Here is a 13,507-nt window from a genome sequence, read left to right on the forward strand (position 1 = left end):
ATAGTAATGCTTGCTGAGGCTAAGCCCATCAGGTTTGGTCTCCTCTCGTAGTCGATATTACTGTAGTAGGATATTTTTACTTTATTTAGTCATTTTTATGCGTGAAAATTAGGGATGTCCGATAATGGCTTTTTGCCTATATCCGATATTCCGATATTGTCCAACTCTTTATTTACCGATACCGATATCAACCGATACCGATATCAACCAATATATACAGTCGTAGAATTAACACATTATTATGCCTAATTTGGACAACCAGGTATGGTGATGATAAGGTTCTTTAAAAAAAAATTTATAAAATAAAATAAGAAATAAATTAAAAACATTTTCTTGAATAAAAAATAAAGTAAAACAATATAAAAACAGTTACATAGAAACTAGTAATTAATGAAAATTAGTAAAATTAACTGTTAAAGGTTACCGGTAGTACTATTAGTGGACCAGCAGCACGCACAATCATGTGTGCTTACGGACTGTATCCCTTGCAGACTGTATTGATATATATTGATATATAATGTAGGAACCAGAATATTAATAACAGAAAGAAACAACCCTTTTGTGTGAATGAGTGTAAATGGGGGAGGGAGGTTTTTTGGGTTAGTGCACTAATTGTAAGTGTATCTTGTGTATTTAATTTAAAAAAAAAAATAAAAAAAAAATAAAAAACACGATACCGATAATAAAAGAACCGATACCGATAATTTCCGATATTACATTTTAACGCATTTATCGGCCGATAATAATCGGACATCTCTAGCGAAAATTGTTACATTCCCACACTTCTAGTCTGCTTTTCCTGGCTCTGTTCTCTCGCTCCCTCTCGTGCTAGTTGTCGGAGGAAGGCTGGAGCTTGGAGCACACCTGATGGCAACCACCAGTGGACTATAAGAACTTGTTGAAAATAAAAAAAATGTTTAAATCCGGAATGTGTAAGAGTACCAATGTAAGAATAGAACATCCCTTGCACTAAAGTACATTTTGAGGGTATGAAGTGTGTTTTATCCAGTGGTGTGCCGTCAGGGCCTATGCTCCTTGCATTGCTGTTGTTTTTAGTTTAGAGTTTGTATCCAATCAGAATTCAGCTAGCTTATGTTGCCATGCTGTACAAAATCTGCCCGGAGCCTTCAGAATCAACAATGCAGGCGTCTTTGCACTGTAAGTGAACGAACACATAGAGGTGATAGACAATTGCGATATCCAATCAGATCACGAGTTGTCAGTAAGGCCTTCTAGCTGGCCTTGTGATTGGATGCTCATTTGGGACCCCCAAGTGAGTATCCAATCACAAGTTGCGAAAACAGGAAGTGGCACCGGAACCATATGAGCCATAGAAAGCCACAGAAAACTTACCGGTACAATAACCACGAAGATAAAGTGTTTGTCTTACACCTAGTAATCCGCTGTGGACAGACGAAGCCAAGCAATGCAGGTTTAGCAAGCAGTGCACACTCCCGCGAAGGAAATACTTTTTTGGCAGGCAATCACATTTTGGCACAACACCGGCGGCGAAATGGTTTGCCCGCCACTTTCACACGAATCAACCGACTACTACGGTACCACTGGCTTATATGGCGTCGGATGGGTGCTACAAATTGTGAGTACAAATATTTTATTTCTTAATGTTTACAAGTTTCATTTGTTTTATACAATTCTTTTAATTTTGACAGTACCACGTAAGATATGTTTTAATCGCTGAAGCGGGTTTATTGAATGTTAAATGCGCCGAAAAATACTGTTGAGGCGATTCAATGCCCAGTAGCGTGCAAGTGTGTTTCTGTATAGTATCTCCAGCCGTGTCCAAGTGGTGACATAAATTACTGTATTTTGAGAGGTGATCTCGGACAAGTACCGTATTTTTCGGAGTATAAGTCGCTCTGGAGTATAAGTCGCACCGGCCGAAAATGCACAATAAAGAAGAAAAAAACATATATATGTCGCACTGGAGTGTAAGTCGCATTTTTGGGGGAAATTTATTTGATAAAATCCAACACCAAGAATAGACATTAGAAAGGCAATTTAAAATAAATAAAGAATAGTGAACAACAGGCTGAATAAGTGTACGTTATATGAGGCATAAATAACCAACTGAGAACGTGCCTGGTATGTTAACGCAACACATCATGGCAAGAGTCATTCAAATAACTATAACATATAGAACATGCTAAACGTTTACCAAACAATCTGTCACTCCCGATCGCTAAATCCGATGAAATCTTCCTCCTCGGTGTTGCTCCTGGTATGCACCGCTAGCGTCCATTCTATCTGCTGCTCGATCGCCGTTTTCTGGTGCATATTTCACTACGTCCAGCTTGTAATCTGCAGTATATGATTTCCTTTTCGGTGCCATTTTAGTTCAGTCCTTCTCAGTTTTTATAAGTTACCGCCAATGTTGCTGTGATCTATTTTAATAGCTCCGGCAGTAGCGTATAGCATATAGCAGTTAGCATTCCAAAACCCACAATGCACTTCTGCCATGACCCGCCCCCGCCGAATTCTTATTGGTTAGCGTGGGAGTGACGATTGCTGACGTGTGTGTGACGATTGTGGACATTTTCTTCGTCGCTCACGGGAATGAGATAAATAATATTATTTGATATTTTACGGTAATATGTAAAAAAAAAATTTCTTTTTTTTTTTTCCCCCTTTACTTTTTTTTTTTTTTCTCCTTGTCCGACTTACTGCCGGCATTGCGGACCAAGCTCTGGCACTAATCATACAGGGAGCGGACTGCCAAAATCAGACAGTCCGATACCCCATACTCTCTGAGCACTCCCCACAGGACTTCCCGAGGGACACGGTCGAATGCCTTCTCCAAGTCCACAAAGCACATGTTGGGCAAACTCCCATGCACCCTCAAGGACCCTGCCGAGAGTATAGAGCTGGTCCGCAGTTCCACGACCAGGACGAAAACCCCACTGTTCCTCCTGAATCCGAGGTTCGACTATCCGGCGTAGCCTCCTCTCCAGTACACAGTAAGTCGGACACGTTTCCAGTGAGGGTTGGAGTCCGCCAAGGCTGCCCTTTGTCACCGATTCTGTTCATAACTTTTATGGACAGAATTTCTAGGCGCAGTCAAGGCGTTGAGGGGATCCGGTTTGGTGGCTGCAGGATTAGGTCTCTGCTTTTTGCAGATGATGTGTTCCTGATGGCTTCATCTGGCCAGGATCTTCAGCTCTCGCTGGATCGGTTCGCAGCTGAGTGTGAAGCGACTGGGATGAGAATCAGCACCTCCAAGTCTGAGTCCATGGTTCTCGCCCGGAAAAGGGTGGAGCGCCATCTCCGGGTTGGGGAGGAGACCCTGCCCCAAGTGGAGGAGTTCAAGTACCTCGGAGTCTTGTTCACGAGTGAGGGAAGAGTGGATCGTGAGATCGGCAGGCGGATCGGTGCGGCATCTACAGTAACGCGGACGCTGTATCGATCCGTTGTGGTGAAGAAGGAGCTGAGCCGGAAGGCAAAGCTCTCAATTTACCGGTCGATCTACGTTCCCATCCTCACCTATGGTCATGAGCTTTGGGTTATGACCGAAAGGACAAGATCACGGGTACAAGCGGCCGAAATTAGTTTCCTCCGCCGGGTGGCGGGGCTCTCCCTTAGAGATAGGGTGAGAAGCTCTGTCATCCAGGGGGAGCTCAAAGTAAAGCCGCTGCTCCTCCACATCGAGAGGAGCCAGATGAGGTGGTTCGGGCATCTGGTCAGGATGCCACCCGATCGCCTCCCTCGGGAGGTGTTTAGGGCACGTCTGACCGGTAGGAGGCCACGGGGAAGACCCATGACACGTTGGGAAGACTATGTCTCCCGGCTGGCCTGGGAACGCCTCGGGATCCCCCGGGAGGAGCTGGACGAAGTGGCTGGGGAGAGGGAAGTCTGGGCTTCCCTGCTTAGGCTGCTGCCCCCGCGACCCGACCTCGGATAAGCGGAAGAAGATGGATGGATGGATGGATGTTAATAATTTCACACATAAGTCGCTCCGGAGTATACGTCGCACCCACGGCCAAACTATGAAAAAAACCTCGACTTATAGTCCGAAAAATACGGTATATGTTCGTCCTTCGTTTTCAAAGATGACCAGGTGACTTGTGTGTGCGAAGATGGCTGATGAGGCCAATCCTTGCACGGAATGACCGGCTGCAGTGAGGGCAGGTTATGGCTAGGAGGTGGCTAGAGAGAGGGAGGAACTGTCTCTGGTCTTGCGGAGCTGTCGCTTCTGTTCGGCTTCATGGATACGTTTTTCCTCGAAGTCTGCTACACCATCCCAGACTGCAGAGCGCCAGTTGGAACGATATTGGGCATAGGCTTCCTAGGTCTCTGGGTCCAGACCACAGCCCTTGAGACTGGCCTTTAGGGTGTCCTTAAAGCGTTTCCGTCGAACTAAGTAGGACATCACTGAAGGCCTAGGTGAGAAACGCACGGCCCGCCACTGATTTTGTCCGACTACTCGATTAATTGAACAAACCAATCGAGAGCCTACTTGATTACAAAAATAATCGATAGCTCTAGCCCTACTTGCACTGCAGCAGAAAAGTAAAAGTACTGCACTCACCTTGTCAGGATACTTTTGCAGGAACTCCCGCACTTTATTGGCACTGCCGTGTGCTGCCTCAATGACCAGCCGGCTGGGATTGTCCTGCTCTGCAGACTGAGACAGCAGTTTCTCTAGCACAGAGATGACTGTACCTGAGCAGTGACAGAAAAGGAAGAAGACGAAGGATTCGTTGAGTTTAAAAGTGCAATCTTGACAGTATGCTTGCGAAAATGTGGTCATTCAGAGGCCTAAACAGCAGCTCAAAGAAAGAGCGGTTATTAGCATTGTCAATTACAATCCACCATGCAGTGATAACATGCACACAGGTACAACACAACTGAGGCAAAACATGCACAAAATTAGTTTTCATCAGGACAAAAAGGAAACCTGCAAGATGACGACATGCAATTAAGAAAAGCATTTCAATAAATAAACCCTAAGTACACACGCTGAAAGGAGAAAGAGATACATGGTTTCATTGAATAAATGAGCACATGCATACTAGAGATAGAATCATTGGGAGGATGAATGAACAAAGCAGAGGGAAAAGATAAGCTGGAGTGCTCGCGATAAGCCCCTCGGTCCTGGCAGAGGCCTTACTTCCAGATTCGTTGGGGTTCTCGGCCGTCATGAGGTTGGCGTCCATGTCCCCAGGCTGTGCCGAGAGGCATGCTGGGTTGAACGTCCACGTGTGGCCTCCGAACGTCACGCGCAGGTCGCCGTCCGCGTACATTTTCAGCACCTTGCCGACCTGACCAAGCACCTGGCGGAAACATATCAGGTAATACGGATGAGTCCAGCTTCATTCTCACTCATCTCATATGTTGATGGTGTTCTCACAGTCTTTTAGGGAATATCAAGTAATTCCATGTCATTTGACTAGAGTGATAATGAATGCTGGTGTAGCATGAACAGGAGAGCGTACAGGAGCCATACTGTCTGTCCATTCTCCGTGGCCGGCCTGCAACCTCTTGACACTATCTATGTCCTCCAACACTCGGACTAGTTCGCCAACTCCAAACGTGTTCACCTAGGACAAAAAAAGAGAACGACCAAATTAGCTGTATACGGTATATTTTTGAAGAAAACTCTTTGGATCAACACCAAAAAAAAAAAACCTCTCAAGGGATGAAATGGAAATTCTGTACCTTGGTGAGGGCCCCGGGATGAAAAGTCCAGCGGATGTTGTTGCTGTACTGGACTCTGACGTCCCCCCGGTCAGTGATTCTATGAACTGTCCCGACGCGGCAAATGTACTGCAAACACAAAGAGGCTGTTATGCCGTAGGTCTCGCTCTGCATGGCATTGACCTTAATGCTCCCAATGGTAGCTGGAACCTCAGGGGTGTACGCATTGTTTTCTTTCCCTATGTCAAATACCAAAGTCCATCTAAGTCACCAGCATGCTTGTATGCCAAGTCATGTTGAGATTTCCTTTTACGATTATGCAAAAGCTACTTTTTATTGATGTTCTTTCTAACAGTAACATATGTCTCTAGAGCCCCTTTATCAGCACCAAACCTGAGACAAATCTGTCATCTTCCTCACTTTTGAGAGAAGAGGCCCTCAAATAGTCGTTTTAAAAGTTGTAAGTAGAGATGTCCGATAATATCGGACTGCCGATATTATCGGCCGATAAATGCTTTAAAATAATATCGGAAATTATTGGTATCGGTTCCAAAAAGTAAAATTTATGATTTTTTAAAACGCTGCTGTACGGAGCGGTACACGGACGTAGGGAAAAATACAGAGCAGTTGCGTCTCCCAGTCAGCAGCCCCTTCCCCATCCCCTCTCTCACACACAACACAGGAATTGCAGCACGACTGCAGCATGAGAAGTTTTCTGGCGACGCTTGATGACCTCATCAGACCGCCGCGAGCGGAGCATAACAATAACAAGAGTGTGTTGTTGCCGGTGCTGTAGCCGTGGCTAACAAGCCAGCTCGCTCCGTGACTGACTAACGACATGGTTTGGGATTATTTTAAAGTGTCTCTGACGGATAAAAAACTGGCAATTTGCAATGACTGCAAAAAGTTGGTTATGCGAGGAGGAACCAAGACGTCTTCCTTTAATACGAGCAATTTGATCTCCCACCTCTTCAAGAATCATAAGGAGATACACTATGAATACAAGCTGAAGAAGGATGAAAATCAAACAGCGCTTAAAGACTCCGCCGAGAAAAAACAAAAATACAACAAAAACCACCCCTGTCTCAACGCAGCATTTCAGAAGCTCTGACTGACTGCCACTTCAAGCACTCACCACTAGCTTGCAGCACATTTGTGTTACTCATACAAATACGTTAAAGCAGGGCAGATTGAGCCCAGTTTATAATTTCCTGTTATACAGTATGCCAGGCAGTCTTGCACTAAAGGAGGACTATGTTATTGTTTACTTTATGACTCTAGTATACTCTGGACTGAAGCTGTGTGCCTTCATTAATTTTGTAGCTGTTGCTTTGAGGCATGTTTAAAAAAAATAAAAAAAATAATGCACTTTGTGAAAACCAAAGTATAGTACTTCTCATAGTTGTAGTGGGTCTCAGGGAGAGCATGTCCCAAATTCCAAGCTGCTGTTTTGAGGCATGTTAAAAAAAAAAATTCACTTTGTGACTTCAATAATAAATATGGCAGTGCTATGTTGGCATTTTTTTTCCATAATTTGAGTTGATTTATTTTGGAAACCCTTGTTACATTGTTTAATGCATCCAGCTGGGCATCACAACAAAATTAGGCATAATAATGTGTTAATTCCACGACTGTATATATCGGTATCGGTTGATATCGGAATCGGTAATTAAGAGTTGGACAATATCGGAATATCGGATATCGGCAAAAAAGCCATTATCGGACATCTCTAGTTGTAAGTTTTAGTGAATTCTGAGGCACTATGAAAATGCCCCGGAAGAAAACACATTGCTACACATCTAGATATATTCAGCACAGGTGTTAAACTCAAGGCCACGTCATTTTAGTAGGCCCTCCACAGCCTGGGAATAATGCGTGTCAATAAAGCACCTAATCTTGATTGACAAATGTATTATTTTCAATTTGGACAGGGAAACATGTTTTGCATGCAATTTCATATATTTTAACTTTATTAGTATCTGATCCTGCAACAATATATTCCAAACATTCTTTTTGTTATCAAAAATAAATACCTAAATATCTTTTTGTCACCTTGACTTATGATTTCAACGCAAGTTACCAATAAGTATGTTGAAATAATCAAATGTATAGGCAATTGTGTGATTATATTCACGCAATGAAAACAAGTTTGACACCCCTGTCTTAAAGGGGAACATTATCACCAGACCTATGTAAGCGTCAATATACCTTGATGTTGCAGAAAAAAGACCATATATTTTTTTAACCGATTTCCGAACTCTAAATGGGTGAATTTTGGCGAATTAAACGCCTTTCTAATATTCGCTCTCGGAGCGATGACGTCCCATTGTGACGTCACATCGGGAAGCAATCCGCCATTTTCTCAAACACCGAGTCAAATCAGCTCTGTTATTTTCCGTTTTTTCGACTGTTTTCCGTACCTTGGAGACATCATGCCTCGTCGGTGTAACAACACGAACAGGGACAGATTCAAGTTGCACCAGTGGCCCAAAGATGCGAAAGTGGCAAGAAATTAGACGTTTGTTCCGCACACTTTACCGACGAAAGCTATGCTACGACAGAGATGGCAAGAATGTGTGGATATCCTGCGACACTCAAAGCAGATGCATTTCCAACGATAAAGTCAAAGAAATCTGCCGCCAGACCCCCATTGAATCTGCCGGAGTGTGTGAGCAATTCAGGGACAAAGGACCTCGGTAGCACGGCAAGCAATGGCGGCAGTTTGTTCCCGCAGACGAACGAGCTAAACCCCCTGGATGTCTTGGCTCACACCGTCAGGAGAAGAATATCGACCCTAGCTTCCCTGGCCTGCTGACATGAGGGTATGTCTACAGAATATATTAATTGATGAAAATTGGGCTGTCTGCACTCTCAAAGTGCATGTTGTTGCCAAATGTATTTCATATGCTGTAAACCTAGTTCATAGTTGTTAGTTTCCTTTAATGCCAAACAAACACATACCAATCGTTGGTTAGAAGGCGATCGCCGAATTCGTCCTCACTTTCTCCCGTGTCGCTGGCTGTCGTGTCGTTTTGGTCGGTTTCGCTTGCATACGGTTCAAACCGATATGGCTCAATAGCTTCAGTTTCTTCTTCAATTTCGTTTTCGCTACCTGCCTCCACACTACAACCATCCGTTTCAATACATGCGTAATCTGTTGAATCGCTTAAGCCGCTGAAATCCGAGTCTGAATCCGAGCTAATGTCGCTATAGCTTGCTGTTCTTACCGCCATGTTTGTTTGTGTTGGCTTCACTATGTGACGTCACAGGAAAATGGACGGGTGTATATAACGATGGTTAAAATCAGGCACTATAAAAAAATAAATAAATAAAAAAATAAAAAATAAAAAAAAAATCAGGCACTTTGAAGCTTTTTTTAGGGATATTGCGTGATGGGTAAAATTTTGAAAAAAACTTCGAAAAATATAATAAGCCACTGGGAACTGATTTTTAATGGTTTTAACCATTCTGAAATTGTGATAATGTTCCCCTTTAAAGCCTGGAGCTCTGCCAAATATCTGTCAATCAGCTGCAGACGTTGGTGCGGTAAGTTTGAACATTTTGTATTTCTTGAGCAAATATGCTAACCTATCATGATGTTGCAAATAAAATGTTATGTAATGTTAAAAGTGTAGCTCACATAGCTATGCCAGTGTTGCTAACATGTATGTCCTCCTGTCCCACTACTTAATGTTATGTTATTGTACATGATATATGGTATCTATTGTTGATCAAGTGCGGAGTTACAGTGATTTGCAAAAAGTGCATAAAAGCGCCTCTTGGTGTCACACACTCTGTTGAAGAGTAGGACAGAGGGGACGGCCAAATAAAGCAGCATTACCGGCAAAGGAAATTAGCATTAAAGCTACCGTCACACAAAAGGCCGTGTTCCCAGTACGACTCACTAAAAGGACTTTTTAGACTGTCTGGATTTCAGCATTAAGGCTAGTTTTTAGCCAACACATTTCCAAAACACTATTGTTGGACTTGTGAGACTTATTAAAAATGAAAAAAAAAATAGTCTGACAAGAGACCTTTTAATTATTAGTCAAAAAGGACATTTACAGCAATTATCTACACAAACAGAACAAGGAAAGAGCGAACAGAAACAGAAGCTACATGATAAACGAGTTTGCATTCAAATACAAAGGCACTATATGTTTGTCAAAACCGATCTCCATCTTACTGATTGTGGAGGAGAAATATGAGCATGTCATTGTGTAAAAGCCAGTCCATCAGCAGCTCTGAATGTACTAAAGTAGTGTATAAGCATGGGTATTATATTCATGGTTGATACCCACAAAATGTTTTGTAATATATAGTTGTACCTCAACTTAAGAGGGCCCCAACTTAAAATTGTTTTGAGATAAGAGCTATCGTTCAGCTAATTGTTATGTTTTAAGGTACAAAGAAACTATTTAAGTTACAATCATCCCTGCCATTAGTTGACATAGAGAATGCCAGTGTACCCTGTGAGATCCACCCAAAACATCAGGTCTTACTCGCTAGCATTAAAGGAGCCATATGTAGAAATGTCATGTCAAGTCATCATTAAATGACCCTGATATGTTAAAAGGCATTAATAAATCATGTTCTTTTGAATACCTCTATAACTGATAACAGTAGTTCATTTTAAAATTAGATTTACAGCCCCGAAATCTTGTTATTGTTTTCATTTCGATGCCCCGCCCTCCACCGTTTCAGCAATTTAAAGGGGAACATTATCACCAGACCTATGTAAGCGTCAATATATACCTTGATGTTGCAGAAAAAAGACCATATATTTTTTTAACCGATTTCCGAACTCTAAATGGGTGAATTTTGGCCAATTAAACGCCTTTCTATTATTCGCTCTCGGAGTGATGACGTCACGTTGTGACGTCACATCGGGAAGCAATCCGTCATTTTCTCACTTCGTCGGTGTGTTGTCGGAGGGTGTAACAAAACGAACAGGGACGGATTCAAGTTGCGCCAGTGGTCCAAAGATGCGAAATTGGCAAGAAATTGGACGAAATTTGTTCAAAATACGAGGGTGTGGGGAAAGCTGACGAAATGGTCAGTTGTTTGTTACGCACACTTTACCGATGAAAGCTATGCTACGAAAGAGATGGCAAGAATGTGTGGATATCCTGCGACACTCAAAGCAGATGCATTTCCAACGATAAGGTCAAAGAAATCTGCTGCCAGACCCCCATTGAATCTGCCGGAGTGTGTGAGCTATTCAGGGACAAAGGACCTCGGTAGCACGGCAAGCAATGGCGGCAGCTTGTTCCCGCAGACGAGCGAGCTAAACCCCCTGGATGTCTTGGCTCACACCGCTTCTACCGTCCCTTATGCCACCGAAGATGATCAAGAGAAGAATATCGACCCTAGCTTCCCTGGCCTGCTGACATCAACTCCAAAACTGGACAGATCAGCTTTCAGGAAGAGAGCGGATGAGGGTATGTCTACAGAATATATTAATTGATGAAAACTTTATTCATTACTCGCGGTTTTACGTAAATTATTATACATAAACTGTGTTTACCAATAATTTAGCTTAAAAACATTTATTTTTTTCAATCATTCGAGTACATTCGGATAGTCTTGTGTAATGCAGTATTTTGTGTCTATTTAGGTATGGTTAACCTGAGTGCTGAAATCGTGGGAAAAATATATGTTCTTAGCGCGCCTGAAATGGGCTGTCTGCACTCTCAAAGTGCATGTTGTTGCCAAATGTATTTCATATGCTGTAAACCTAGTTCATAGTTGTTAGTAATTATCTTTTCAGACAGTGTTAAGCCGCTGAAATCCGAGTCTGAATCCGAGCTAATGTCGCTATACCTTGCTGTTCTATCCGCCATGTTTGTTTGTATTGGCATCACTGTGTGACGTCACAGGAAAATGGACGGGTGTATATAACGATGGTTAAAATCAGGCACTTTGAAGCTTTTTTTAGGGATATTGCGTGATGGGTAAAATTTTGAAAAAAACTTCTAAAAATAAAATAAGCCACTGGGAACTGATTTTTAATGGTTTTAACCCTTCTGAAATTGTGATAATGTTCCCGTAAGTCTGTGAGTGTGTCACATCCAGATTACCGGTTACGCAGCACCCACTTCGTCGAGCTCCTGCCACTGGTAAAGTTACTAAACATGTTAGACCTTCGTAAATCTGAAAGGCGTCGTTACGATTCTCAACTGATTCATGACAAAACCAGGAACAAAACAAGGATTTGTATCGGGGTTGCCTTTGAAAGATGGAGACGATTAAAGGCGAAGAAGATTTTTTCATCTGACGCCAAACCTGCTAATTTCCTCCGAAGTCAGGCATCTACGTTTTCTTAGTACTTGTAATAAATGGAAATGGACATTTGGTATGTAAGCTATATTGTCCAATACGGTCAATGATCTTGTCTAACAAAGATTGTATGTTCATGCAACGAATGCTTAGTGTGATGGTGCTTAGCTCCTAGTGTAATGCTTAGTAACATTTTAGCCCGGTCAATGACACATCGACATATAGGCAAACAGGGGAAATGTATGCCCGTTACCTGTATGTCGATGTGTAATCCTACTGACAGGGCAAAATATATTTTTGACAAATAAAACCTATGTGGATATGGGTAGGCGTGGGTTGGCTCATAGAATTAGTTTCGATGGCGGTCCATGCGGTCAAACTAGACATTTTAGCAGGGTAATGCCAACAATCTGTCCCGACTCCCGACTAAAATATTGCTGCGTAACTTTACACATACATTTGGCTAATCGACATCAGTAAAATGTGGCATAATTACTTAGTAAATCATCTTGCATGAAGCATAAACAAGAGAAACCTACAGCTTAGGACTCGTCGATTGCCATTTGAAGTACCTTGGAGTAGGATTCGGATTTGGCTGCATATCTGGCAACCTCAGTCATGGAGAGTGGTAGGAGACTACAGAATTTTGACCGTGATTGCAGTACAATTTCTAGCCACATTAATATATATGGCTCCTTTAACTTATAGCTTGAGGTCGACAAAAAGGAAGGAAAGTGGTTGCAAAGGCCAGATCTGAGAAGTAGAACTGGATACTAGTCAATGAATTAAAAAGATAAATAATTAGAAAGTGACTGAGTGTGTCACCAACTGGGCAAAGCAGTTGGAGCGTATCACTGCTAGTCTGCACCATACTGAAGCAGAATGAGTCGATAACGCCAGCAAGGATGTTAAAATAATATCTTAACAGTGGACATTTATCCAAGAAAATATGGAGAAGCTGCTGACGGTGTGTTTGACGGAGAAGCAGCTGATGGTGTGTTTGACATAGAAGCCACTGAAAGGAGATACCGTAGATGTCCACTCTCTAAGGTTAATGCTGTACTATTATTACATAACTTCATAAAACTACTGTAGTTGTTAGTACTACAACTACAACACTTGTTTTCATATAATATTTATTTTCTAAAAGTTGTTGTTATTTAAAGGCATGTTACATGTTTAAATTGTACTGTTTTGGAGGGGAAGAGCACTGATTAAAGGCCTACTGAAACCCACTACTACCGACCACACAGTCTGATAGTTTATATATCAATGATGAAATCTTAACATTGCAACACATGCCAATACGGCAGGGTTAGCTTACTAAAGTGCAATTTTAAATTTTGCGCGAAATATCCTGCTGAAAACGTCCCGGTATGATGATGTCAGCACGTGACGTCACGGATTGTAGAGAACATTTTGGAACAGCATGGTGGCCAGCTATTAAGTCCTCTGTTTTCATCGCAAAATTCCACAGTATTCTGGACATCTGTGTTGGTGAATCTTTTGCAATTTGTTCAATGAACAATGGAGACAGCAATGAAGAAAGCTGTAGGTGGGAAGCGGTGTATTGCGG

At 42.4% G+C, this 13,507-nt stretch overlaps 1 protein-coding gene across 2 annotated transcripts in view; it reads right to left on the bottom strand.

Annotated features, from left to right (window-relative positions):
- mib2 (MIB E3 ubiquitin protein ligase 2) overlaps nt 1-13,507 on the bottom strand; it is a 138,813-nt gene that overhangs the window by 38,843 nt on the left and 86,463 nt on the right. For both annotated transcript variants that reach the window (XM_061975259.1, XM_061975250.1), the window contains exons 7-10: nt 5,674-5,781; nt 5,451-5,555; nt 5,126-5,288; nt 4,544-4,677 (exon numbers count right to left, since the gene is read on the bottom strand). In XM_061975259.1, coding sequence (XP_061831243.1) covers nt 4,544-4,677; nt 5,126-5,288; nt 5,451-5,555; nt 5,674-5,781 — 510 coding nt within the window. The remainder of the gene's footprint in view (nt 1-4,543; nt 4,678-5,125; nt 5,289-5,450; nt 5,556-5,673; nt 5,782-13,507) is intronic.

This window comes from Nerophis lumbriciformis, linkage group LG01 (genome assembly GCF_033978685.3).
Source record: "Nerophis lumbriciformis linkage group LG01, RoL_Nlum_v2.1, whole genome shotgun sequence".
Taxonomy (NCBI): Eukaryota; Metazoa; Chordata; class Actinopteri; order Syngnathiformes; family Syngnathidae; genus Nerophis; species Nerophis lumbriciformis.